This window comes from Amia ocellicauda, chromosome 18 (assembly GCF_036373705.1).
Source record: "Amia ocellicauda isolate fAmiCal2 chromosome 18, fAmiCal2.hap1, whole genome shotgun sequence".
Classification (NCBI taxonomy): domain Eukaryota; kingdom Metazoa; phylum Chordata; class Actinopteri; order Amiiformes; family Amiidae; genus Amia; species Amia ocellicauda.
In genome coordinates this window covers 5,739,912-5,767,727 of record NC_089867.1, presented here as the reverse complement: position 1 = coordinate 5,767,727, position 27,816 = coordinate 5,739,912, and the positions used below count along the sequence as shown (strand labels likewise).

At 39.0% G+C, this 27,816-nt stretch overlaps 1 protein-coding gene across 2 annotated transcripts; it reads right to left on the bottom strand.

Annotated features, from left to right (window-relative positions):
• Window positions 1-664: 664 nt before the first annotated feature.
• Window positions 665-27,816, bottom strand: taf2 (TAF2 RNA polymerase II, TATA box binding protein (TBP)-associated factor). 2 transcript variants are annotated; one of them, XM_066690519.1, is made up of 26 exons: window positions 27,203-27,816; window positions 26,858-26,912; window positions 26,074-26,234; window positions 25,608-25,726; window positions 24,254-24,395; window positions 23,800-24,031; window positions 22,131-22,315; window positions 21,383-21,496; window positions 19,862-19,961; window positions 19,690-19,775; window positions 18,657-18,792; window positions 18,317-18,471; window positions 17,905-18,019; window positions 15,873-15,982; window positions 15,361-15,426; window positions 14,337-14,589; window positions 12,025-12,165; window positions 11,796-11,906; window positions 11,268-11,461; window positions 9,543-9,682; window positions 6,887-6,956; window positions 6,460-6,569; window positions 4,602-4,828; window positions 4,085-4,249; window positions 2,813-2,918; window positions 665-2,187 (listed from the first exon to the last, which is right to left on the bottom strand). In XM_066690519.1, exons 1-26 carry the CDS (start codon window positions 27,253-27,255, stop codon window positions 1,895-1,897), a joined length of 3,639 nt encoding a protein of 1,212 aa, XP_066546616.1. In that variant the 5' UTR covers window positions 27,256-27,816; the 3' UTR covers window positions 665-1,894. The 2 variants fall into 2 exon arrangements, with proteins under 2 accessions (XP_066546616.1, XP_066546617.1); XM_066690520.1 differs by having other exon boundaries at window positions 4,133-4,249.

Sequence of the window (27,816 nt, the reverse complement as noted above, 5' to 3'; positions counted from 1 at the left end):
TGTTAGCATGAGGGTTTGTTCACATATGTGTTGGCCTGCCATTCCACATTGCGAAAACAATGTAACTGTCCCGTGGTGGGTTAAGGGTGTAACATTGAGAACCTTTTCAGTAAGTTCTCCCGAAGTGCATCGGTTCAGTCATTACTGACGAGATCTGTGAGATGAGTTGAGTTTTATGTTTCCCTGAAGGTTAATCTCTTTTACAAGGGAATAGAATGGCTTCATTGTACACTTGAGCTGCAAAATCCAACTTTTGCAGTTTTAATTGAAATTTTGGCCCGAATAGAAAGTTAAGTTTTACCCTGCCTTAGATTTCAACTAGCGCTCCATAAGCTGGTATTAATGGGGAATCATTGAAGGAATTCTGAAATTAACAAGTAACTGCACCTAATATAGACAATGTATGACAAGGAATTAAACAAATTTAGACTCTGCTACTTAAATCAGCAGGATTTTGACAATGTGCTACATACAATAAATATTGATCCACCGATTGGGAGAAAAAACTAAGAAAAAAACTGTTTTAAAGATGTGAACAGAGCGTTTTAAATCTGTTTCTTAACAGTTGATATTATTTTCTGAGTAATTCAAAATATGAGAAGGCTTTTGTGGGAAGTGAAGGAAAGCAGACATTTGTATTGAAACAAAATACATTTAAAGAATGTACTATCAAATGCTTTATTTGTGTTTCTTAATAACACTTAAAATGTATATACATGGCAAGAAAGAACACCGTTACATTAATAACTGTCTTGGTTTGCTTTGGTAGTTTTCTTCCTGACAGTATAGACTGTAGCAAAGTAAAATGAATTAAAAAAAAATAACTCCCCCAAAAAAGAGGTTAAAACAAAAGTTAGTCTACATAATAAAATGCTTAACCAAGCTATGAGTCTGAAAGTAATACAGTATCACAATATATAAATAAAAAGTTATATGAAGAAGTTGAAATTTTGAAAAAGGTGTGAATCTGCATCCAAAATCATGCGTGCCTGTAAGGTAAATTGCAAAATATCATACAAAAAAAATAATCTAAATGGCCCAATTATCAATGCTACATTAAGTTAACAGCATTTTCTGGTATATAAAGAGTAAATGTAGCCAGGTGATCTTGAAATCTGCAACTTTGTAGCATACTGATAATCTTTTTATATCAGGAATTATTAAGAATGAATAACAGTATGCATCAACACTATGAAGGCTTGCAAACATTATGCAAATTAACAGGAAGCTGGATTTCCTTGTCATTTTAGGTCCACACGTGCGTTTCCATATTTCAAAAAAACGAAATTCAAAACAAGAGCAACAAACGTTTCTGAGATTCTCAAATAACTTTGAGAGATGTGAGTAAGTTGACTCCCTGGAGGCCTTGAACACACCCGTCTCTCTCTCTCATAGTGCGATGTGTGTTAATGTTCTGTACCTGATGTCACACTTCTTGTTAAATTATGTAAACGTGTCATTACCCATGTAAGGTTTCACAGCTCCTTGTGAAGAGAGACAAACTGAGCTAGAAAGAGAAAGCAGACGTCTGAAGGAAAGGGAAGCTGGCTGTCTCTGACCCATGGCAAGCTTTCCCTCCTAAAACCACTGGCCAAAAAGCTGCCATGACAGCGGTGATGGCAAACCAGGCACCAGTAAAATTCACGTGCTTTGTGCGCTCAGAAACCAAATAAAAACGAGACAGAAGGAAATGCTGGGAGTTTTACCACCCTAACTGAAGCACATCCATCTGAAGGAAAGAGAGAAAGAAAGAAAAAACCTGAGGGTGGTCAAAACACGTGACAGCTGAGTGATGTGCCAGGAAGCCAGATCTGTACAGCCACCTATCCCCCCGTGGGAAATCTCCACGGGCTTCTTCTGTAAGGACGGGTACGAGACCCCCGGGTGGCCCTGCTCAGTCGGAGAAGGAGGGCGAGCGGACGGAGCGGCCGCTGGCAGGGCTGATGGAGAAAGGATGCAGGTCCCTCTCTTTGTCCTTGTCTCTGTCCTTGTCCTTGCTCTCGTGCTTGTGCTTGTGTTTGTGCTTGTGCTTGTGCTTCTTCTTCTTCTTCTTGTGCTCGTGGTGGTGGTGGTGGTGATGGTGGTGGTCACTGTGCTTGGATGAGGAGTTGGTCTCTTTTCCAAATATGGAGATGGGCGTGGCGGGCATCGACAGGATAGTCTGCTCTACTGAGGGTGGCTCTTTTCCTGAGTGAATAAGGACAAAGGTTTCAACTGGGCAAAGAAACAACAACAACAACACTCTACTGTGGATGCTTCCTGGGAGAAAGATGCTTTTCTTTTATTCTTTTTATAGATCCAGTGTTAGTCGGTTAGGTAGGAGATGAGAACAGTTAAATTATAATGCTGTATAGCTGTATATATCCTTCTTGAATTGGAAATGTTTCTTAGCCGTTCCACTCAATAAAATAAAATAAAATAACCAACTGCAAAACCTCTCATTATAAGGACTAAGCATAAATAAGACAGTTTTGGGCTTGCCTTCAAGAGAGGAAACTAAACTATGATCTCATATCTAGTTTTATCTGCTGTATACTGACTACAGCAGCCATTTTAGCAGGTCACTTAGTGCAAATGAAATATGCAAACTGATACCTGTCTAGGCAGCTTTATTTCTGTATAAGGGGTGTGTATAAAGTCGTGCAGGGTGTGTGTCTAGCAAGCTCTCTGAATACTACACACGTATGTTCCATTTCTTGTATGTCCTTTTACACAGTGCAGTTAAGGATCAATGTTGGACGTCTCTCATCCTCTGGTAATTGTTATTTTCTGCTTTTTGAAACATGCAGTGTGACAGTTTTCTGTCTCTTACCTGGGGTAGATGGCCTTTCAAGCATATTGAGGTGATGATAGATGAATGCCTGGCTATCATGAACAGTGTCCATATCAATATCTTCCTCCTCCTGAGAATTTGAAAACTGCAAATGAGGAGATCATGGTTAGTTTTCAGGTCTCGTATTGGTGTTCATTTACAGGGTTCACCAGGGAAGAAGATTCACAAGAACATTACAATCATTACAGTAACAATCAGAAAGCACTTCATAATTCAGATCCCTCAAATGTATGAACAGTAACTGCATGGGAGCAATATTTAAGAGCCCAAGCTACCATTAGTTCAAGTTTCCTAGCTCATTATAATTAATATGATAATATATAATATAATATAATATGATACGTGCTGAAATCATTTTGTTTGCTCACAAAGTATTGCTTAGGTGGTAATAGTGTCTCAGTGGCACTAAATACCTACCTACTATAGCACCCCCCCCACCAAGGATGAATACCCTCCTTAATCACAAATTAACATTTCTGGAAATGCAGACAAGATAAACTGCCAACAGATTTTGTTTTACAGTGAGGAAAAAAGAAAGAAAAACTATAATATCTGAGGCACACAATTGATAATGATGCATTTATGGTAAAACACTTCCCAGAACACACTGCTCAGAAACAATGCCAAATACAAGTAAGCTAATGCTTCCTATTTTCTTCAATTATTTTTAAATGGTGACAGGGGAAATATTGTTAACGATGTTTAGTCCCAATTGTTACAAAAAAAATATCAAAATGATGCACACTCATTATAACCAAAAAGAAAAAACATATTGATCAATTTAGGAAATCTATATATATATATTTTTATGACTTGTAAACAGCACTAACAAAAATGAGGCTGTGCTGTGGCCGGTCCGCATGGCAAATGTGACGGTAAACACCAGTAAACCAGAGAGACCTTGTTGGCAATTCCCGTGCTTTGTTTGCTGATGTGAGAATTGTTTTTTCTTTTAAAGTATACACACACTTGTTACATTGTTGTGTCCATGATACAAGCACACATCTCTTTGTGCACGTGAGTACAACTGTATACAGCTAAGCACCATGTTTCTTATTCATTGTACACAAATGGAAGCTGGTGAAAGTGCTTTTCAATCATTTCAGCTTATACTCATTCACAGGTGAGGACTTCCGAAACTAGCAACCCACAAACTAGTGTCGCAACCCCACTGTTGCTTGATCCCAATGCTGGGCCTCCAACCCCACAAGAACCATACTATGTGTCTGCATTTCCGAAGATTCTCCTTACTCTGATTTTTAATTTGACTTTATTGCTGTCCTCATCCTTCTCCAGTACCTGACCAGGCTCCAGCGGGGATCCCAGAGGCGTCTCGGCCTTTCTCTTCAACCCTTGTCCCAGAGGAAGGGCCGGCACACTGGGCGGCAGCTCTAAGCCTGGGGGCTCATCCTCCTGCTGCGAAAGCAAACGAGAAGGAAACCACATCTTTCTACTTCACAATTCTTCAGAGAAACCTCCTGGAGAAGTCTTGTACGTTTTAGGCCCTGAGCTTAAGATGTGAAAAAAACATCTGTGGTATAAAGGCAATAGAGGGCCACTTTATAAGTCAACCGAGAACAAAGAAACCAAAACAAGCAGACTGAAATTGCACAACATCTGCATGGGTCGTCTTCAAATACTTATTTATTCCAATAAAGTAAATCTTTCTAATTTAGAATTACCACTGTATGACAATTTCTCAGATTTCACTGACACTTTGAAAGTGACAGTAACTGCATTAACATTGGCACACAATCCCAGTTCTTACGCTGATAGGGAAGCCCATGAGTGGTCCAAGGTTTGCATTGTTTCCTGGCTCCAGGGGGGTCGAAACAATTTCAGGTTTGATAATAGGGTTCAGGACAGCTTTCTTTTCCTTGAGATTGAGGACCAGCCCCAGCTCGGGCAGAGGCAAGCATGAGGGTCTGCTCAGGCCAAAGAGGGTGTAGTACAGGTTCACAGCATCACAGCGCAGCCTCCAGTCATGGGAGGTACCTGGAGACACACAAAATGGTGAATACAAAAAAGGCACCCACTAATCTTGGCCAATGTCTTAAAAAGTTGGGGGGGAGGGGATTTCATAAGTTTGTTTAATGATTTATTTCCCAAAGTCATATTTTCTTAAGCTTAATAATCAAACCACATTGATATGCCTTCCCTATTCTCATCTCACTTGTCAGTATACCTCATTGGGAGGATTCTATTCGGTTTCCAAAAAACTGCATCCTGGAAGGCTGTATACGAATGGTTGCATCTGCACCAGAGGTCACAAGTTCATGTAATATGATGCTCTCTGTACTTCCAGGAACAGCGGAAGGATAGCCCCCGAACTGACAGCCAAACGCTACTTCTATTAATTGTTCAAAACTGCCCCCAGGAACACATTCTATCATTTGGAAATCCTGATACTCTTTTTAGCATTATTTTTCTGGTTCATTACCATACTGATATTTCATCCTATATGAAAAATGAAGAAAAAAAAACATTTAGAAGAAAAAAAAAAAGTTTAGAATTAGTATTTACAAATTCAGCACAACTGATACAAGGGTAAGATTTAGCATCCTGGGTCTAAGACATGTATGGATCTAAAAATGTTCCCCTTAAAATAAAATTCAAAATATAATCCTCAATCTCTGATAGTCAAAGAGCATACAATTTCAAGTCCTGGAAATTAAATGCAACAACCGACAGCATTATCAAGTCTTTTCACTTACACCGCAAAAAGCTGAATTTAATTTCGCCTGGCAAATGAAGTAAAGCTTGGCTGCCCGCTGTTTCTGCAACCTTCAGAGTGCAGCTGTAAACTCTAACACATTAAAATTTACGATGTAATAACAAAGGAACAAGTATTCCCTGTCAGAATATACTGGAAAAAAAGCCTACAGCAGTTAAGTTACATAAATCTTTCAAAATCTGCCAAACATTGTGAAAGAGCGAATTTTCTCATGTTTGAAAGAAGTGTGTCCAGTAATCAAAAGCAGCTTATATACTGCTGTTTTCCCTGAATAACAGTCAGGTTTAAGTTTGTTGTTTTATCCCCCCCTGTGTCTGGAGGGACGTTAGGTCTTCCTGGCTCAGAAAGGAGGAAAACAGAGCAGAGGCAAAGTAAAGACAAGACAGTGTGCTGTAAACACAGTTCTTGTAATAAGTCTTTTCATGCCTGTCCAATGGATCACAAATGTTCTCAAATGCTACTTTCATAAAGGGTCATCAGCGGCAAAACAAATAATAGCTTGTTCTGACTGTGACTTCTATACTGACAAAGAAGAAGTCCCCCTGTCTCGCTGCTCAAGCTGGGATGAAGGCTGCCGAATTGAAAACACATGCACACGAGCATTTAATGAGCAGTCTGTTTTGCCAAGGACTTCGCTCATTTTTACAATAAGGGCTTATACACAAACTGACACTGAACACTGACACATTTTCAGACTTTTGTAAAACAACATGTATCAGTATTGATGTCAAGGAGAGACTAGTGGAAAACATGTTTGTTATTCTTGTTGTTTTTGGTGCATGTGTGCTTAGCCTGGCAATGTAATGTTCAATACAGAAAAGGTTAAGTTAGGAAGTTGCAGAATTATTATTATTATTATTATTTTTTTTTAAAGATTCTGAATGCTTCTTACCCGAATTCATCAGTTTCCATAGTTGATCAACAAGAGATTCATTACAAAGAGAAGACTCTGTTGTTTTCGTAAAAGGTGGGTTTTTTCCCAGCATGTTCAGAATTTTATGCCTGAAAAAGTGAAAAGTGTTGGAATTGAAACATAAATGAGCAACAACAAATAAGATGTTTCATGTGCACCATGGACATTCACAGACTCTTTAACAGTCTCATGTGTCAATGTGTCATAAAAAGCACTCAAAGCTAAAGAAGGAAAAACGTATTGCTTTCATCAGCTAATTAAAAAAAAAAAACATGCCCAAAGTGATTCTGAAAAGCCAAGAAAAAAAAAAAAAAAGGAAAGCGGTCTGAGAGCTTAAACTAAGCAAGATCACACTTGTTCTCTAAATATACAAAGTTATTTTACAATCTCTCAATAGGAAACTAACCTGATGTAATGTACTGGATCGTTCTGAACCATATCGAGCAGCCACTGAAGTTCCTCGGAGCTCCTGTCAACTATCAGTAACCAGCACAGAAAGACATATTATCAATTCTGCCATTTAACATAAGGGATTCTTTGAGATTAAACCATACACAAGCAACGCAGATTTGATTTATGAAGTTTATATTAGCCATACAGTAGAAATGTACAGTGAACGAAGAAAGTATTTGATCCCCTGCTGATTTTGTACGTTTGCCCACTGACAAATAAATGATCAGTCTATAATTTTAATGGTAGGTGTATTTTAACAGTGAGAGACAGAATAACAACAAAAAAATCCAGAAAAATGCATTTAAAAAAAGTTATAAATTGATTTGCATGTTAATGAGGGAAATAAGTATTTGACCCCTTCGACTTAGTACTTGGTGGCAAAACCCTTGTTGGCAATCACAGAGGTCAGACGTTTCTTGTAGTTGGCCACCAGGTTTGCACACATCTCAGGAGGGATTTTGTCCCACTCCTCTTTGCAGATCCTCTCCAAGTCATTAAGGTTTCGAGGCGGACGTTTGGCAACTAGAACCTTCAGCTCCCTCCACAGATTTTCTATGGGATTAAGGTCTGGAGACTGGCTAGGCCACTCCAGGACCTTAATGTGCTTCTTCTTGAGCCACTCATTTGTTGCCTTGGCTGTGTGTTTTGGGTCATTGTGATGCTGGAATACCCATCCACGACCCATTTTCAATGCCCTGGCTGAGGGAAGGAGGTTCTCACCCAAGATTTGATGGTAAATGGCCCCGTCCATTGTCCCTTTGATGCGGTGCAGTTGTCCTGTCCCCTTAGCAGAAAAACACCCCCAAAGCATAATGTTTCCACCTCCATGTTTGACGGTGGGGATGGTGTTCTTGGGGTCATTCCTCCTCCTCCAAACACGGTGAGTTGAGTTGATGCCAAAGAGCTTGATTTTTGTCTCATCTTTAACACTTTCACCCAGTTCTCCTCTGAATCATTCAGATGTTGGCAAACTTCAGACGGGCCTGTACATGTGCTTTCTTGAGCAGGGGGACCTTGCGGGCGCTGCAGAATTTCAGTCCTTCACGGCATAGTGCGTTACCAATTGTTTTCTTGGTGACTATGGTCCCAGCTGCCTTGAGATCATTAACAAGATCCTCCCGTGTAGTTCTGGGCTGATTCCTCACCGTTCTCATGATCATTGAAACTCCACGAGGTGAGATCTTGCATGGAGCCCCAGACCGAGGGAGACTGACAGTTATTTTGTGTTTCCTCCATTTGCGAATAATCGCACCAACTGTTGTCACCTTCTCACCAAGCTGCTTGGCGATGGTCTTGTAGCCCATTCCAGCCTTGTGTAGGTCTACAATCTTGTCCCTGACATCCTTGGACAGCTCTTTGGTCTTGGCCATGTTGGAGAGTTTGGAATCTGATTGATTGATTGCTTCTGTGGACAGGTGTCTTTTATACAGGTAACGAGCTGAGATTAGGAGCACTCCCTTTAAGAGAGTGCTCCTAATCTCAGCTCGTTACCTGTATAAAAGACACCTGGGAGCCAGAAATCTTGCTGATTGATAGGGGATCAAATACTTATTTCCGTCATTAACATGCAAATCAATTTATAACTTTTTTGAAATGTGTTTTTCTGGATTTTTTTGTTGTTATTCTGTCTCTCACTGTTAAAATACACCTACCATTAAAATTATAGACTGATAATTTCTTTGTCAGTGGGCAAACGTACAAAATCAGCAGGGGATCAAATACTTTTTTCCCTCACTGTAACCATTTACCACTGTTGCCTGATTGACTTGATATCTCTGGGCAAAAATAAATGTTGCTCTTCTAAATAAATGGTGCCATTTAGTCAGTTTGGCAAAGGTGCAGCTTCGCTTTGGTGGACTCAGTCAGGACTACAAACAAGTAAACAACAGTTCAGATGTGTAAAGAGAATTCAGGCTTGCCATTAATAAGTGATTCTTCACCAACTGAAGACAACCTGTTTCACATGCATAACCTTTGAGAGATTAGATTAGTCTTAATTCTGTTACTAAAATCAGTGGCAGTGGATTTCTATGCTGGCACCACTCTGTGTTAACTGTCTGAACATTTTTCATTGAGAGCTGATGAAAAAGCCTCTTCCTGCTTATGGAAATAATAATTCTAATAAAATAAAAATAATTTTGTTTTTGCATATAATATACCCCTGGATCCACCTTTAAAGTAGGCCTGCAAGTCTTATGGAGGGACTCAAAGAGTTACAACTGGCAACAAGACCTTAATGGACATTATCAGCATTATCCTGATATTCAAGTAATATTTGTTGCATATTATATTGCATTAATTTCTGAGTTCTGTGTTCCTGCTAAAAATACTGGATGTGAGGAAAGGTGGAAGTGGTGGAAGCCATTTGTTGCAGGATGCAGTAAACACACAAATATACACCATATGACCTGCATTAAATGTCAAACAGCATTGCTTTTCATCTTCAAAAGTTAAAAGCAAATGTAAGTGCGATAGTAGTAACTACAATGTAACCATGTGTTTTCCTAGAGAGCAATCTTATTCCATAAATGAAGTAATTCTGAAAGGCAGTGAATCACACACATATGCTTTAAATGATCTTGCAAGTGTTCTCAAACTCGTGACAGTACCTTGTGTGTAATCAACAACAGCCTCCAAAGCCGCAATCCGCACATCCACAAAGTGCCCGTACTCAGCGTAGGTTTTGAAGAGCGACGGATCGCTGGGAATGTGCCCGTTCTTCTGCAGCGTCCTGATGGCTTTCAGGCAGCTGGAACAATGAAAATCGGTAAAACTGAATTAAAAGAAAGGAATCACAACTGTGACTGTGACTAAGAGGTTTTGGAATTGAGGATACTAATGGTAATGTTTAGCTGCACAATCACATTTCACATGTCGGTGGTAGTGCCATTAGGTTAAACGGCAAACAGTGCATCACCTGCCAAGCAAACATTAAGCATATAGTTTTCTGTGACTAATATTTGCACTTTGAGTTCAATTTCAATCACAACTTTCTCATCAGTTTCACAACGGAATAGACAAACCTCTACACAGGAAATATATGGGCATCTAGTGAAACTGAAGTACTGTAACCTCTGAACGTACTATGGAAATCAAATTACAAACAAGCTCTGGCCTTGACAAAAACTGCTGATTTTGCAAAATGAGAACAAACACGACACAAAAAAGTGTATTCTGACCTAAAAGTTCCCTTGGTAACACCATAATATAGTGGATCATGCGTGGGTTTGAATGGGAAGACAGAAATACTGAGTGCATGGTAATATTTCAGGACATTAACAGGCACAGTGGGAAAGACTATTAAATGACTCTTTGAATGGATAAGCATGTTTAAGTACAACAAGACTGCATAGAAGTTGGGAAGATTACATCAAAAACTTTGCTTGGCACGACCTGGAAAAAATTACACTGCAAATTGAAACAAGTGGAAACATCTTGGGGAGGCTTTCATCTAGCAGTAGTTCAACAAAGGCCGAGAATGATGATGACAAGGATGATACAAGAGGCCAAGATTCTGAGATTCAATATCTTCTGAAGAATCAAATGGTTTCCCTTGATCGAAAACTGATTTTGTAGCAAAAGTTTATTTAGGAAAACACTTTGCAGCTTGAAGGCCCTGAAAGTAAGACAAATTATCACCTTCTTTAAGATGTACATTATAAATATGTCTGTGTTCTTTATGAGAATGGGATTGCTTAATAATGAATGCAAGTCAAACCCCCCGATGGAAAAGATTCTCAAAATCATGCCATTGAACTGTTGTCATTTATTAGCTCAACAAAGGGCTTTTAATGTGGCTTGAAATGGGTGTTTTCAGCTTTGCACTGGAAGACAACAACCCGTACCACAAAACCAGCACTGGCACTCCTGACAATAGTCACAAACGGGTGTGTTCACAGTGGATCTAGCAGGGAGTGCAGGGGTCAGAAATGTGCAGTTCCTTCAGCATTATCAGTTAAATTCTTTTGGGCTTTAAGGCTACTTCTATAGCTGAAAGAGGTATAAGACGAAATCGAAGGTAATCTTGTCCAGATATAACTTGGCCTATTAATCAAACACAATCACCAGGCATGTTTATTCAACTGCATTCCCATACTCACCGGGGAACCACCTACACCGTATTGTATGCAGCCAAAGGCCAAAGAGGGACAAGCCTATTTTTAAACCTTTAAAAAAAATCTATTTTTATACCTTTAATCTTCAAGTGAAATTAACTAAAGGGCAGGCTTGGCTCTGAATTTGCAGGTGCCTTTAAAAAGTCCCAGGACATTATGTTATGGGGCAAAGCACACATGGCCCCTTCCAGCTCCCGCCCCGCCCCCAAGGATTGTTACCTAACAGTGATGATGTTCCTGTAGCTGGGGAGTAGCTTCTCCATGTTCAGGAAGCGTGTAATCTCCTCCAGAATGAGGCGGACATCGGCGTTCAGGTTGTCCACGGTGCGCACCTCGTTGTTGATGCTGATGGCCGGGGTGAGCGAGTTGGCCAGAGCGTCAATGAGCTCAGCACGGTAGTAATTGTCAGAAAACTGAAGGGGGGATTAGAGCAATTAGTACATACTTTAATTCTCTTTTTGGATGTTCTTGAAAGCTGTGTAATTGTGCATTCCTCAGGCAACTTAAGCTTCCTATTCCTTTGCACTGTTGGGTATGTCACAGGTACAACCTAAAGGATTAAAAATATTGATGCCGAACTAAATCTCTGCATCAGTCACATAAACCCAGGATAACTAGAAGTAAATTCCATTTTGGGTTTTGATATTGTTTGAAGATTAGAGTGCCAAACAGTGTGGCCTGACAAAAATGACAGTGGCATGATTTTTCCACTAAATAAACGCTAATCAACAACATGGCTGGCCTCACCTTATTCTTCCGGTTGTCATTGTACTTAATGAGGTCTAAAATGAAGTTCAAAACCTCCTTTGGACACAGATTGTGCACATCTCTAAGCAAAGCCATGGCAACAGGCATGGTCTAGAAGCAAATGAAAAAGAACACGTGACATACAATGAAAGTGCACAGTAGTTTAAGGTTCACATTTTAAAAGGCAGAGAGTAGGATGTGTTCGGTCACGTCACCAATGAAATTATACCTTTTGGAGGAAGTAGCTCTGAAAGTTCAGGAAGTTGTTGGTCTTGACGATATTGGGACAACTCTTGCAGCAGAACATCCTGGTGAAGAGAGACTTCATCGCAGGTGGCCCTGTCCAGGTGCTCACCATTGAGTTTGCAATCTGTAACACATCACTGGGATCGTCAGGACTGGACATGACAAAACACGCGAGCGAGACTGCTGAACTCTCCTAAATGACTGAGCTATGAATCATACTGCAGCTAGATAACAATAACCTGATCAATCCAGTTCTAACTGTAGCTACTCACTGAACATCAACTTCTACCTGACAACTGGAAAATCTGTTCTTAGAAGACAAAGCTTTCTTTTTTGAGCAATATTACATTTTCTCTGAAATGTACATGAACTTAAGAGTTACGTTACAATATTGCACAATGCAAACACTTTCATTCTCAGAAGCAGTTCCCATATATGATGAAGAAAGTCGTGTCTTATATTACTATTATATTTTTTCTACTATTAATTTAGATTTATTTCTAAACAGATTCTATTCAGAGACGAATGCTGTTTGAAGGCAAGAAAAATTAAAAGTTTGCCCAATTGAGTAAATAAAACTTTTCCTGAAGTGAATTAATGTAAAGAAGTTTTAAAAGTGAAAAAATATATTTTTAACAACAAATGTGGTTATTGTGTTAATGTAAAGAGAGCAGTAATGATCAAATCGTTAAATCTGTTAATATAATTCAATGTAGTTTCTTTCATTTTGCTTTCCAACACAACCACCGATTCGATTCTACACCTTACAACAGTGTCAGTCAATTAAACCGAAACAATTATTTATTTTACATTGGATTTAGATTTTCTGAGGAAACAATTTCTCATGTTTTATTTTTAATAAATTACTTTAATAGTCAATAATGAGTTCTGAAATTAAACTATTGAAAAAGCTACTTAAGTGAATACCTATTTTCCAGTTATCAGTAGCTTAGACACTTTCTAGTAATCCCTGGAAAGTCAAGCTGATGACGCTCATTGAGTATTACTTATTTTCTTACCATTGCGTACCATTTCTACATTACCTTGGGGCCTCTAAAGCTTACCTTCTACCAGTCCCAGCAGCTGCTAACCTCCCTCAGGATTCAAAGTAATGTCTCACAGCTATTGGCAGCCCAGGGGCAGGAAAGGGCCATTTAAAACAGCTTGAGGCTCAAGGAGTTTAAAGCAGTATACATTTGAAAACCTTAATGTCTGAAATTGTCTTGGGAGTCCACCTCAAATGAACAGGATGTAGTTTGATGCTGGTCGCTACACGCAGAGTTAGCAAGTAATAAAATTAAATCTGAAGCATACTGGTTTCTTCTTGTTGTGTGTGCGTGTGTGGAGACTGTTATTGGCTCATTGCAATAAGAAAGGAAACAAGATGATGGGGTTCTGGCTGCTTTACTCGTCTTACTGCAGTGAAAATCATTAATTAGCGACTGGCACAGCTCCATTCACTTATTAGGACGTTACAGTGCCAGCAGGAAATTGGACAATTCATATTAATCAAGCAGGCGGCTTATGCCTCTCCAGAGGTAGCGAACACTATCGCTTCAGGATGTTGTACTTCAGAGTGCAAATAGAAATATTCAGTAGCTTGAACTGCCTCAAACTGGCTGTGAGCCGTTCCAGCTGTTCTACTCTTGAAACAACAGCATAGACTGTGTTCAAAGCCTGGAGCACATAGGGAACCAGGAGAGACCCAAATGACCACAGCCTTCCAATTAGGGAAGCACTGGGGCCAAGGACAGCTAAGACCGATTTTCTAAAACCCTTCTCAAACAAAATTAAGTTTTCCTTCTGCTTGAAAGCAAGGCTGCCTTAGGAGTTAATGAAACCCATTGGATCTGGTTTGACAAGAGGCATAATTAGGAGAAATATGTGAGATTGCAGCATGTTTCCACATAAACGTGTACAAACGCCTTCTGTGCATCTGAAGAGAAACAACTTGTCACACAACGCGAGTAGCAGATTCACTTACTCTCGATGTTCAAGGAAAGAAATTCAACATTTTATATTTTTTTAAGTATATACTGGCTATGGATAGGGTTATATATATATATATATATATATATATATATATATATATATATATATATATGAATGTTAAGAGAAAAATAAATAAATAAAACAAATAATGACCGGACTGAAATCCATGTTCAACAAACTGAAAAACATATTGCCGAAAGTTTAAGGAACCATCTCTATTACACCACGTGCCATTCTTCCCAGGGAAGGGCGTGAACGCTTTCACCTGCATCTCTCGGTGTGTCGTGTTCAGCTCTCTCTCACCTCAGCCAGGCAGAAGCAGGCCAGCATCCTGACTTTGTAGAAGCACTGCTCCTGCTCCAGGATGTCGGTGAGCGCCAACCGGGATGCTGGCGTTGGGAATTTCTCCAGAGCCCCGATGGCCTCCTCCTGAGCCACCACATCCCGCTCATAGCGCAGCTGGTACTGCCACATGAAATCGGCCTGCTCGAACTCCACCTTCCTCAAGATCGACATGTCCGGGTCGATCCTTATCCACAGCAGCGGGGAGTCCGCACTGAGATTGGAACCAGAGAGCGTGAGTTAAGTCCTCTGTTCTAACAATGCGACGTTTCATTTGTTCTCCGCGAATCTCACACATCGACCAGCATCAGGGTTTGCATCATGACTACTGTAGGAATAATTTTGGTGAATCTAATATTTATCCCAGACCTCAATTGTATTTCAAAGAAGGTATGCACCCATTAAGAAGCTTAAATCTTTTTTTCCCTACGACAAAATACAAGGCCTTTGAAGTGAACTGCAGTGTACATAGGTTAATGTTTGCCAGATTCAGATAAACTTTCAGGTGTAATGTGTTTCAGGCACTATAGACAATCATATCTCCTGCCACCTATTCAAATTTGCCTCGACTTCATTTCAATTGCAAAAGTCATCAAAACAGACTTTCCCAATTAAATATGGTTTGACTTTCTCAGTTAATACCGGTATTATAATGCACAACACAACTGAACAGACTTGTTTGTGAATAATCCAGGTGTTGTTCTAAATTGTCACCACACAGATGCTGCTGTACCTATGTCAGAGTTGAAGTAAGATACTGAGAGACCAGTCCAGAACCTGCACTTGCCTGTGTTGCCCTGAATTCTGTAGGGAAAAACATAAGGCTGAAGAATTAAACTTGCTGATATGCATCGATAAATCTGGGACTAGCCGTGAGGAACCCAAAAGATCAACACTGTAGAGTTTACAACAGTATCTGGGTTATTGGACTCCTAGCTGATTTGGGGCAAGAAGACACACACACAACACTACTGACAACACTTACTCCATTGCAGACAGGTCCATGTCTACTTCTTCTCCATTCATCAGGGGGATTTTCTTTTTCTTATTTCTGTAATGAAGAAAATAATTTAGAATTTGAATTTACTAAGAAGAAAAAGTTACATATGCAGACACAGATTCCGTAATGTCATCGTTCTATCATAGAACCTGATTCAGGCACACAGTTGCGCAGTACTGGTTGAGCGGTCAATTATGTAGCTTAGAAAGGACTTTACATAAAACAAAGGCAATGGAAAGGCTTGACCAGATGCAAATACATTTCTGTGTAGCCAGAACAGTCTTATATTATTAAAAAACCAAGAATCCTAATATATCGTTGCCATCAGTACAACATCTACATTGGTTAAATATTTCACCTATGCACTGTTTTTAAAACACAGTAACACAGGGAACTAATGTGACCCGCCAGTGTTGAGAAAGGCTTTGGATTTTTGGTTTTGAACTTTTGAACAAAAAGGGAAAAAATTATATGAATACAAGAATGAGTGCTTTTACCGTCTGCTCTTGGAATGGCAGGGGATGTCATGTTTGAGACTGTTTTCTTCGATCTGTAGAGTGTGGTTGAAGGATCCATCCAGTTCCTGCACTGTGACTTTAATGGGGCCCTTCAGAAAAGACAGACCGGGTGTAAGAGAAACATTGGCTAATCCCTAATAGGATACCACAGTTCCCAGCATATCAAACTTCCCAGGTTGACTTCCTGTTCCCTCTTTATTGTATTTTTCCAAATACAAATGGGGCTGATATACAGCTCTGGAAACAATTAAGAGACCACTGCAAAATTATCAGTTTCTCTGGTTTTACTATTTATAGGTATGTGTTTGGGTAAAATTTACATTTTTGTTTTATTCTATAAACTACTGACAACATTTCTCCCAAATTCCAAATACAAATATTGTAATTTTGAGCATTTATTTGCAGAAAATTACAACTGGTCAAAATTACAAAAAGATGTAGTGTTGTCAGACCTTGAATAATGTAAAGTTATTATGTATAAGTTAATATTAATTTTTATACAACACACACTAATGTTTTAACTTAGGAAGAGTTTAGAAATCAATATTTGGTGGAATAACGCTGATTTTCAATCACAGCTTTCATGCATCTTGGCATGCTCTCCACCAGTCTTTCACATTCATGTTGGGTGACTTTATGCCACACTTGGTGCAAAAATTCAAGCAGCTCGGCTTTGTTTGATGGCTTGTGGCCATCCATCTTCCTCTTGATCACATTCTAGAGGTTTTCAATGGGGTTTAGGTCTGGAGATTGGGCTGGCCATGACAGGGTCTTGATCTGGTGGTCCTCCATCCACACCTTGATTGACCTGGCTGTGTGGCATGGAGCATTGTCCTGCTGGAAAAAACAATCCTCAGAGTTGGGGAACATTGTCAGAGCAGAAGGAAGTTTTTCTTCCAGGACAACATTGTACATGGCTTGATTCATGCATCCTTCACAAAGACAAATCTGCCCGATTCTTGCATTGCTGAAGCACCCCCAGATCATCGCCGATCCTCCACCAAAATTCACAGTGGGTGCAAGACATTGTGGCTTGTAGGCCTGACCAGGTGTTGGGCAAAGCTGAAAATTGGACTCATCAGTGAAGATGACCTTACTGCAGTCCTCTATGGTCCAACCCTCATGGTCTTTTGTAAACCTCAGCCTGGTTCTTCTTTGCTTCTCTTTTTCTAGCTTTGAACAACTCCTGCCCTGCCCCAAGGAGCCTATTTCAAACGTCCTCGCCGTGCACTTCACCCCAGCTGCCATTTGCCATTCTTTTTGTAGGTCACTTGATGTCATCCTACGGTTGTTGAGTGACATTTGAATGAGTTGGCGGTCATCCTGGTCAGTGGAGTACTTTTCACCCTCTACCGGTCTCTAGCTTTGTTGTCCCCAATGTCTGCTGCTTGACCTTGTTCTTATGAACCGCTGTCACTGTATCCCTCTGCCAGTAAAGCCAGAATTGAACCCTTCTTTTCCTCACTCAAAACTTTCCTTTTCAAATCTTTTGGCATGGTCAATAGTTATTTTTTGATTCCGATTACTTTCGAGGTACTACTAGCACTGTTTTTGCCATCCAGCTGGTCCTATTGCAAGAGGATAGTGATGACCACAGCAATGGTTTTATATTTTTCCTTGTTAAATACGATTTGGTTCAGGTGATCACCTAATCAGTACCATTCAGTAGAATGAGGTGTGCCTGTGTTGGAATTCAACAGACACTGGAATGGAATGTCTGCCATACATGTAGAGATACTGATTTAAAACAAAATTGCAGTGGTCTCTTAATTTTTTCCAGAGCTATGCATGTTGGTTGTGTGCATACAGCTTCTCTTTATTTCTAAATGTAAAATGAAGGACCAATCACTGGACACCTTGAACACGGGGACATTTTGACTAATTAGATCCAATGACTGTCTCAATTAAGCAGTTTAAAGTTTTAAATATAACAAAACACAGGAGACACTGCAATCTCTCCAATACCTGGCCTGTCACCCCCACCATAGCATCTATAAAAATCCAAACTTACCACATATTTCTGGGTGCCTGATGTTGTGTAGTCCTGTTTAATTTCTAATTCAAGTACATTTCTTTTCCTGTTAAAAGCAAAACTGCCAAAGAACTTCACAACCCCACTCTGGTCTCTGTAACAGTGTGTTAAGTGTAAACTACTTTAGAATATATGTTATAATATATGAATATTGTGTTCTTGCACAATGTGACTCATAAAACAGCTTTGTTTAATTATTTAAGTAATTTACCAATAAAACGACATGACTAAGACAGTAAAATATATACATGAATAAAATGTTAATCTGATAGAGTAAGGTAGTCTATGCTAACCAGCTGAATAGATCTGAACTGTACATTAGTTGACTTAAGTTGTGCTATATATGCCTTGCAATTAATCAGTCTTATTCATCTCAGATCTGAAAGGATACACCCACTGCTTTATCAGAGGCCCAATGTCCTTCCCAGAGACGTTAGAGATGGATTTCAGAAATCCAGACGTGGACACCAGCATCTGACTCCACATGTGAGACTGGAACTTTTGAGATGATGCCGTGCTGGCCAGGCTCAAAAGTTTGTTGAACACCTTAAAAACAGAAGAACATAAATGCATCAATACATACATATAGATCCAAGTATAATCTACGATGTGGTTTATATTAACATAAAAAGCACTGAACTAATCAGACTGCTGTGAATCTTTTAGAAACGTGCCAAGATTCTTATTATAAGATCAGCAGTCCACAATGGAGATAAAACCAAGCTGCTCACCTGCAACATGAACTCCATGCTGATCCTGTTTTCGATCAGTCTCATGACGAGGTGTGCTTTACACATGAACATCTTATAGTACTCCCAAGACAGAGTGTGAGGGTGTTTGATTGAGAAGTGCAGGTGTGGGGTAGGACTGAAAAATGCAAATAAACATTTCAATTAAAATAAACTACCAGTTTTCACTTAGAAAGAACCAATTACTTTACTATGCAGCCCTATACAGATGATATTAAGCATCAGAAAAATGAGTAAAGCACTTAACCATAAAAAGAGATTTAATGTTTGCATGGATATTGATTAACATCCGAGTTGAGCGTTTAAACATTAATTTGATTTTGCTTTCTCGGATCACAGTTCAATTGTTGCTAAAGCCGAGTAATAAATATTGACTATGCTTCCCAAATGCACAGAAATTTAAGCACAGAAGTTTTATTTGTGCCAGTTCAGAATAAATAAATAAAAATCTACTCAGAATTTTTAAAATCTACTTTTATAGGACACAGAGGACATTAAAGAAAACTGTTTTTTATATTTAAATTACACAGCACATGTGGCAAAATGTTTATTAAGACTGAATGAATTGGTACATTGACCGTTAATGGCAATATTTAATGTATTCTTTAACTGAATAAATGGGAAAATATAAATTGGTTATCTGAAATGAAGAAAGTTCCCCAAGGGAGAATAGGTCCGTGTACTTGGACTATAATAGGGGGTGGGCCAAGTAGGTCAAGCAGCTTTGTTATTATTATTATTATTATTTATTTATTGGCAGATGCCCTTATCCAGTCTGTTCATGTGTTTCCATGTCAAAAGTAATGACCCATAGACCTTTGGGAACTATTTGAAAGATAACTTAAAATTATTACGTCATGAAAGCACATACATTGCTGCACCAACAATTGCATTACATTACTGGATGGATACTGAAGTTGCTACAAGATGTATTACAATATATATGGCAAGTATATAGGTTAGAGGTTACTTTAAGGTGCTTATATATTCCCTCAGAGATGTGTAACAGACTTACTTATCCTTTTCTTTGCCACTACAAAACGTTGGGTGCAGTAAAACCCCTCCTGTCTTCAGCTCATACTCCACTATTTTGTCCAGTTCCTTCAAGACAAGCAAATTACAAACAGTGAGTGTGAGCAATCCCAGTAAAAATAGCCTCTACCCACATATAAGAAGTGCCGACTAACCTCTTTGATCCAGTGTCGGTACTCGTTCACTCCAAATGTCTTCTTCAGGTACAGGCCGTAGATGTATCCCGATATCCCCTTGAGAACCCATTCGTCAGACCTAAAATATGCAGAATACAATGTGCATCAAAATCAATTAGGCCTTTACCTTTAAGAGCCATAAACATGCATCTTCTTGTATCTTTTTTTCTTACACAAACTGCAATAAACCATTCTACATGACAGGCTCTCAGGAATAGGTTATGGGGGTGTTAAGGCAGGCAATGCCAATGTAGGGTATATTGTTCACCATTTCAACATTAAGACATTGTAGTGTGCTTTATAAGAAATAAAAAATAAAAATAAATCTATACTTTGCATCAGTCCCATTGTTTAGATTAGGAAAGACTGGTACATTTGCAGTTAAATTAAAGATTCCCAATGATATCTGTGCAACAAGTCTTGGGGGTTTCACAGTTTGCCAAACTGAAATTACTTTTGACATGGGGACAGCTACAGGGGAAGTCGACAAAACATTCAAGTAATCAAATAAAACCATGGGGCATGTCTCGCAGTAAATTGCGCCGGGGTTGGCACAAACAAATGGAAATTGCACAGTCTTTTGTATGGCGAAGAAAATCAAGCGAGACGTCCAGTTTCATACGCGTTTTCTTGCTCTCGGTGACCTTGAATTTATCAGAGAGCCTTGAACTAGAGAGCTGTAACAAGAACAGAAGAAATGCTTGGCAGCAATTGAGTTTCTTAATATTGGTTTTACACATTATAAACTCTTGAAATGCTTTTGACACTTCAACAGCGATAAACAACAGACCTCCTTCTTTTCACTTTGATTACCTGAAAACAAGCCCTGCTTCAAAAGCATTTGAAAGGGCTGGTTTTAATTAGAGCCATGCAGGGGTCCAAACCACATAATTAATGCTAAACAGGTGGTCGATATATAATTATATATTTTTAAAAAGTTTAATTTTCCAACTGGGGCTTATTTAAATAAATAAATAAATACAAATCTTAAGCTTCTCCATCTGATTTCAGTTTTTAATACAGAGGGAGACAAAGTGTCTATTGTTTGCAACGATCAAAGGTTTGGATGCCCTTCTTGTGAATTACAGCAGCCCTTACGATATCCAAAAAGTCCGGGGTCTTGAATTTAGCAGCTGCCATATGTTGAGGCAAATGAGTCTGGTCTATACGAAGAGATGTACTTTGCTTGGGTTCTTAATTATGGCTGGATTTATTATCATGCACTTTAGAGTTGCAAGATCTACTCATTTATGAAGATTTAACAGGGCTCTAGCGTGTTATTATACGGGCATAATGACCTGGACCACAAAATTAACTCAGGCACATAAAGTCTAGAAAAAAAAAAGTAAATTGCCATGGTTTCTGTTCATACACTTTTTCAAAATGGGGAGAGGTGATGTGCCCAAATGCATAATGTTCCACATTTACTGTCAGATTGCACTAATCTGACATCCTAATTTCTTGCTCAAGCTGGTTTCGACTGCATCTCAAATTACTCACCAGGACATTCGGGATATGAAGCAGCCAAAAAACTGCTGGGCCAAAGCTTGAGCTAAACACCGTCGGGTCAGAGGAGTCTGGTCTATAATCATGGCACTGTGCAGTAAATTTGTACTGAGAGGAGGGGAGAGAAAAAAACAAACAAGCACTGGGTTTCACAAGTTTCAAAACAAGGTCAGAATCATTAAAATTAAAAAAAAAAAAAATCGGATCAGAACACACAGTGCAGTGTCCCAGTCTTGCTGTTCTTTGTCAATAGTTTACCACAACATGTGTAGAACAGTTTGGTCACATGTGCTGCAAAACGTGCACACTCCACTGAAGACAAAGTGTGTCCTAACGTTATTTTGTTTAGTATCCTTTAGGTCAGTGTCTCTTGACCTCTTTAATAACAAACCGCCCCCTAATGATGAATTGAGCTCTGCCATTACCCCCCTCATATAAAAAAATACCCATTAGCAATGCAATTTCATTAACTAATCAATTATTAATGCACTTTACTTCCAATACTTTTTTTTTTTTTTTTTTTTTTTATAAAACAAAACTAACTGATCCTTGGTTCCCGTTGTACAATGTTTGATTGGCTTGATTCATATTTGAAATATAATTGATGGAGCCACATTTCTCTCACAGAGTCACTCTTTGTGAAATGGATGAAACGGGATGGTTTCACTTGAGAAAAAGGAGGGTGAGAAGTTCATGGAGATTGTGGAAGATTTGGTCAACCTTCCAGCTGCTAGGTACATACCTGAATATACTCATGGACGCATAGGATGACACCTGGACATAGGCCTCATCAACAAACACAGTCTTGAAGCAGGCGTATGGATAGCGACAGGTGAGGATCTCTTCGAAAAACTCAAAGATCTCATGCAGGTAGGACATGGAGTGTTTGAGCAGAGGCAGCAGCTGGGGCAAGCAGAAGTGTGTCACCTGGAAACAAAAGAAAAGAGATCATATTACATGGCTCTCATTATGTTATACTGCTGTCCAAATTACAGCCTTATTTCAGGGGTTTTGATATTTTCAATGTATGTGAACAATGGTATCTGATTATATTCAGGCAGAAAATAAACTGACTTTGCATTAAACTTTTCTAAGTCAAATGTTGGCTGAAACATAAGAGAGCTAATGTGTAAGTTGTATTTAGTAGAAAGATATCTATGAACTATATAAACTATTCTGAAGTAGTTTAATTAAGGAACAGACTATTTATGTGACTTGTGTTTTAAGGAGCACATATTAGACAAATATTTATATGTATCTTTTTTTTAACGAAACCAGGGTGAAATTATTGCGTATACTACGCCCACTACTGGCAAGCAATGGAAGTGATATGAGCACAATATATATTTAATTGACTTCTCTTAAATGAAATTAGAGTAACTGTACTGAACTGTACTGAATATCAGTCCTTTGATTAATTCTTACTTTTCCAGTTAGTTGCAGAAACTTTTTAAATCAATAGCTTGATAAATAATTTCCAATAAATTAAAATATCACAGCAGAGATCAGCATGATACAGAGAATGTGTAATTGTGTATAAAACATCTAATCTAATCTAATATTTAAATCAGCTTCTTATAAATGTAGTATTAAATCCCAGCAATTCAGCTGCTGAAGAGCAACCCACAGATAAGTATGACAGGCGAGCTCTTCAGAGGATTTCTAACACAATGCTTGTGTGGAAAGGATGTTGTATTTCACACATTTTGCAACTGTGGTAACTTTCTAAAAGGAAATATACATTTAATACAAACACCATCTCATTTAATCTTTCCAGATGTATTCTTTGACAAAAAATAATATCACACAAGCCATGAAAAACATGACTGCTCTGAAGTCCACTAGCCTGAGAGAAATAAAAGCATTGTCAAGAACAAGATCTTAAGAATGGATATATAAAAGCTTTCTGATTAAGATTATAAGGTCAGAGCTTCTTGAGTAAGTGCTGTACAAAATAAAATCTGGAAGTTGAACTGTGAATCTTTTTGTTAAATTGTGGAAATGGATAACAAATTCAGCTTGTTTTAACCATTTATCTTTACATCCCTTTTATTTGAATCTAATCTCAAATTAATTTTCTTCTAGAAACTAATTGTGTCTGCTCTAGTTGAAATGTGTTTGATTTTATGCATGTGACGGGGAACACGGGATTGGAGGGGTTTCTGCATTTACTAAGGTGTTCAAACTGATTTTGTAGAGATGTGCCAATCACGTCCAAACTTGCCCTGGATTGTGCATTGTAAAAGCTGATAATGCCCACCAGTTTGTCTCTGTTGAAGGTCAACAACAACACACAGACCAAAAATCACATGATTAACAGAATTCAAAACAGTATTTCTTGACAATATTCAATGCTGGGTGAATGGAAGCAAACTGCTTTGCTTTATTCAAATTGCTCTTGATTGCTGTACCTCATGCATATAAGGGTCCACGAGGATCTCAAAGGGGCCCACAGATAGGGAGATGTTGGGTGCTGCAGTGGGGATGGGCAGCATGTAGTGGAACGTTTTCTTCCTCATGTCATGGGTGTAGATGGTCTCCACCAGATCACCACAAGAGACAGCCACCATGGAAGCATCCACCGTGAACTCCAGCTTCCAGGTGCAGAGCTCAGAGTAAGAGTCCACACAGGGGAACCAGAATCTGGAAGAGAACCGGATCATGAAGGGCCGCCACTAACCTACCTTAATGCTTTAAGCATGTACACAGTTTTGTCCCACAGCAGGAACACTCCTGTTTGAGCTTATTGGAAAGTAATATGCTACCATAGCAACATGATTTGGTTAAACAACAACAAGGCAAGGGCTTTAAAATATCCCCCCCCCCCCCCCCCAATAAGATAGCATTCTTTATAACCAATCTTACCTGGTAGAATTCTGGTATCCACACGAGAAGACGTGCGCCCCTCTCTCCGCCATGCTGCCTTCCACATCAGGCACCACGAAGTGCAGCCCTCCTTTCGGCTGGTCCAAGGAGAACTCAATGTACACCTTCAGCACCTTCATTTCTGAGAGGGGAGGTGAACAATAAATAGAAAATTGAGCCCTAGGCATGTTTTGATCAGTTGTCTTCAATTGTTTGTAGATCTTAGAAAGACAATTAACTTAGGCTACACTTTTGAGCAAACCAGAATGAATGCCAAATACTGTAAATATAGTTGGCTGTAATGTCGGTTATTGTTTCTTTTGGATTCATTTATTTTTAGTATAGCCATCACATTTCAATTTTTCCTCATAAGATTGAAACTTCCAAGGGAAAGCTCACCTAATGTCATGTGATGTCATCACCAAATCTGAGCTCTCTCCAGAAGTAAATTCTGACACACAGATACTGCAATATTCACAATAACTGGGATTCAACGAGAGTGAATTGCACCAACAATCTGACCCCAGAATTTTTCTTTTTTTTTTGGCCTAGTTAACCGGTGGGAGCAGAGATTTCAATGTTACATTTCCATTCAATGTAACTCACCACTACCAGGATGAAAAACACCAAGTGCACCACAGACCTGTGTCAGCATGAAACTGAGAATTTGAATGAATGAGATCCATCGCTTTGTTGCATTTTCTAAGTAACGATACTAAACAAAAATATAAATGCAACATGTAAAGTGTTGGTCGCATGTTTCATGATCTGAAATGAAAGATCCCAGAAGTTCTTCATATGCACAACAAGCTTCTCTCTCTTAAATTCTGTGCACAAATTTGTTTACATCCCTGTTAGTGAGTGTTTCTCTTTTGCAAAGATAATCCATCCACTTGAGAGGTGTGGCACATCAAGAAGCTGATGTAACAGCATGATCATTACACAGGTGCACCTTGTGCTGGGGACAATAAAAGGCCACTCTAAAATGTGCAGTTTTGTCACAACACAAAGTCACAGATGTCTCCAGTTTTGAGGGAGCGTGTGATTGGCTGCTGACTGCAGGTATGTCCGGTAGAGCTGCTGTCAGAGAATTTGATGTTCATTTTTCTACCATAAGGATACCAGATACTGACTGGTTTTCTCAGCCAATTATTTTTTGTTAAGGTATCTGTGACCAGCAAATGCAGATCTGTATTCCCAGTCATGTGAAATCAATATATTAGGGTTTATCGTCTAATTTCCTTATATGAACTGTAACTCTGTAAAATCTTTGAAATTGTTGTGTTTATACTTTTGTTCAGTATAGAAAACCTTGGTCACCATATGTCATTTTCATTCTATTCTAGACCCTTACCGTCCCCTTGCTTCCACAGCTCTGATGGGACCTTAATGCACAGTTCTCCATTTCCCCCATCTGGATCAACGGCACTGACAGCTGCAGCATAGGCATTGGAGAAATAGTTGAGGTTCCTCCTAAAATACAGAAGATGTAAAATATATCACAAAGGGGGTAAACAACAAGTAATGTCAGGTATAACAAAGTTGATTCACGCCTTGGAGTAACAGTTAGGGCTCTGGACTGGAGTGAAGGATCATGGGTTCAATCCCAGTTGGGGGACACTGCTGATGTACCCTTGAGCAAGGCACTTTACCTAGACTGCTCCAGTAAAAACACAGCTGTAGAAATTGGTAATTGTGTTATTATAATGTAATGCACTGTGCTTTAATGTGAAAACTCAGTGTTTCAAGGGTACTCCAGACACACATTTACCCCAGACTTCATCATGTTTAATAATGGTTTAAATAGGAGGGGTACTTACTGTTTAGATTCATTGTGACAGACCTCTAAAGTGGGATCGTTGTAGATGAACGGTGCCTCGAGGTCATTCACTCTGACCCTGTATATCCTGCACTGCTTGCTATTGAGTTTTATACGATTTAGGTTGGCAACCGTTGGGAAGATCGTGAGTTCTACATGTCCCTGCGAAAGACAAAACAAGGGGGGGAAAGTTGTAGTCAATCTTCCTAGAAGTCATTTATTAGTCTATAATTCACACATCCTTATGGTGACAAAGACAAAGGAAATCCCTAATTTCAGTCTTTCCTGTCTTTTGAGGAATGTGCTGGAATGATAGTGTGTTTGCATTTGGTTTAAAAATTAATAACAAAATCAACAGGGATTATATTATTGTATAAAACCTGAAGACACAGTCCCTTTCTCAGTGTTAAAACGGATTATTGAACTGTTGTCAGAAAACACAAAACTGAACACCACTGAACAAACATTTTGATATCTTAATTATGTCCTTATTAAACTAAATTTTAAGTCAAATCAATCAAGGTTCAATTAAGTAACTGGGACTGTTCTTCACATAGAAGGTGACACAAAGGTTAACAATTAGTTTCTACAAAGCATACAGTGGTGCTAACCCTGCATGACATGTATATATAAATAATGATCAATAACTTCAAATCTAACATTCAGTGATCAGTTTATTGGCAATCAGAAGCCAATACATTGATCCTAACAGTCCTACGTAAAGAGAAATCTCTTTAAAAGAACACGAAAATCTCCCAGAGGGAAAAACAGCAACCGGTACTCACAATGACAGATTTGCGCTGAAAGTTGATGTTGTTGATGCAGACTACCTGATGGGTTGTATAAACACAAACACACATTTATTTATAAGCACACAATCAAACATCATACAAGACATTTTCCAAGTCCTCGCAGACCATAAAAGGGATCAGTGACAGCTACCTAACATGGATCTACATTAGAAACACAGGGAACTACATTGCCCTTACTGTACTATTGTCACTTGAATCTAAGTGGTGTGATTAACGAGCAAAGCATGAATAAACACATTTCAACTGCAGGTCTTAAAGTTACAACATCACTAGAAACAGTTGCAATAACAAGAAGAAGATGTAAAATTGGATACTTATAATTTATACGGTCGAGGACTTTCGAATCCTTTGTCTCCTTTCTTCCTATTCATCCCGAAATCGTAAAAAAGTAACAGAACCAACAAATACGTGACTGTACTTTACATCGTTTGGGACGTGATATAGATTTGGTCAGACAGCACCCCAAAAAAAAGAGAAGGGAAAAAAAATGTTTCCCCCTGGTCTGCTTGCGTGAAACTTGATGCAATATTAACAAATAAGAAATGTAACGATTTGTCTTGTTACTGTTTCAGCGTACGGATATACATCGCCCCTCGCCCAGAGACGGATCTTTATTCATTGTGCATTCAAAATCAAAACCACAGTCTCTTTGCACAAGTGTCTCGTAAAGTACTTTTCGTCGCTACCGGTATGTCATATGATGTCCCCACGCACCTAGCAGACACATTGGGTTCTCACATAGTGTTAAAAATACGTGTCTCTCTCTATTTATACTGATAAACAGCATCGGATAAACCGTTTTTTTGGTGTATATTCAAATATTGAGTGTGCAAATGGGTTGTGTAATTCGGGTTTACACCGTCTCAGCTCATATCCTTCCCCTTAGACCTCTCACAACAGACTGATCCCTGTAGCGTCGCAATCGGCCATTT

Coding starts and splice junctions, on each gene's coding strand:
- taf2 (XM_066690519.1), bottom strand. CDS start 27,255: ATGAATAGGAAGAAAGGAGACAAAGGATTCGAAAGTCCTCGACCGTAT. Junction 6,957..9,542: donor TGTTGTTGATTACACACAAG/GTACTGTCACGA, acceptor GGTTACTGATAG/TTGACAGGAGCTCCGAGGAA. Junction 2,919..4,084: donor AAGTCAAATTAAAAATCAGA/GTAAGGAGAATC, acceptor CCTCATTTGCAG/TTTTCAAATTCTCAGGAGGA.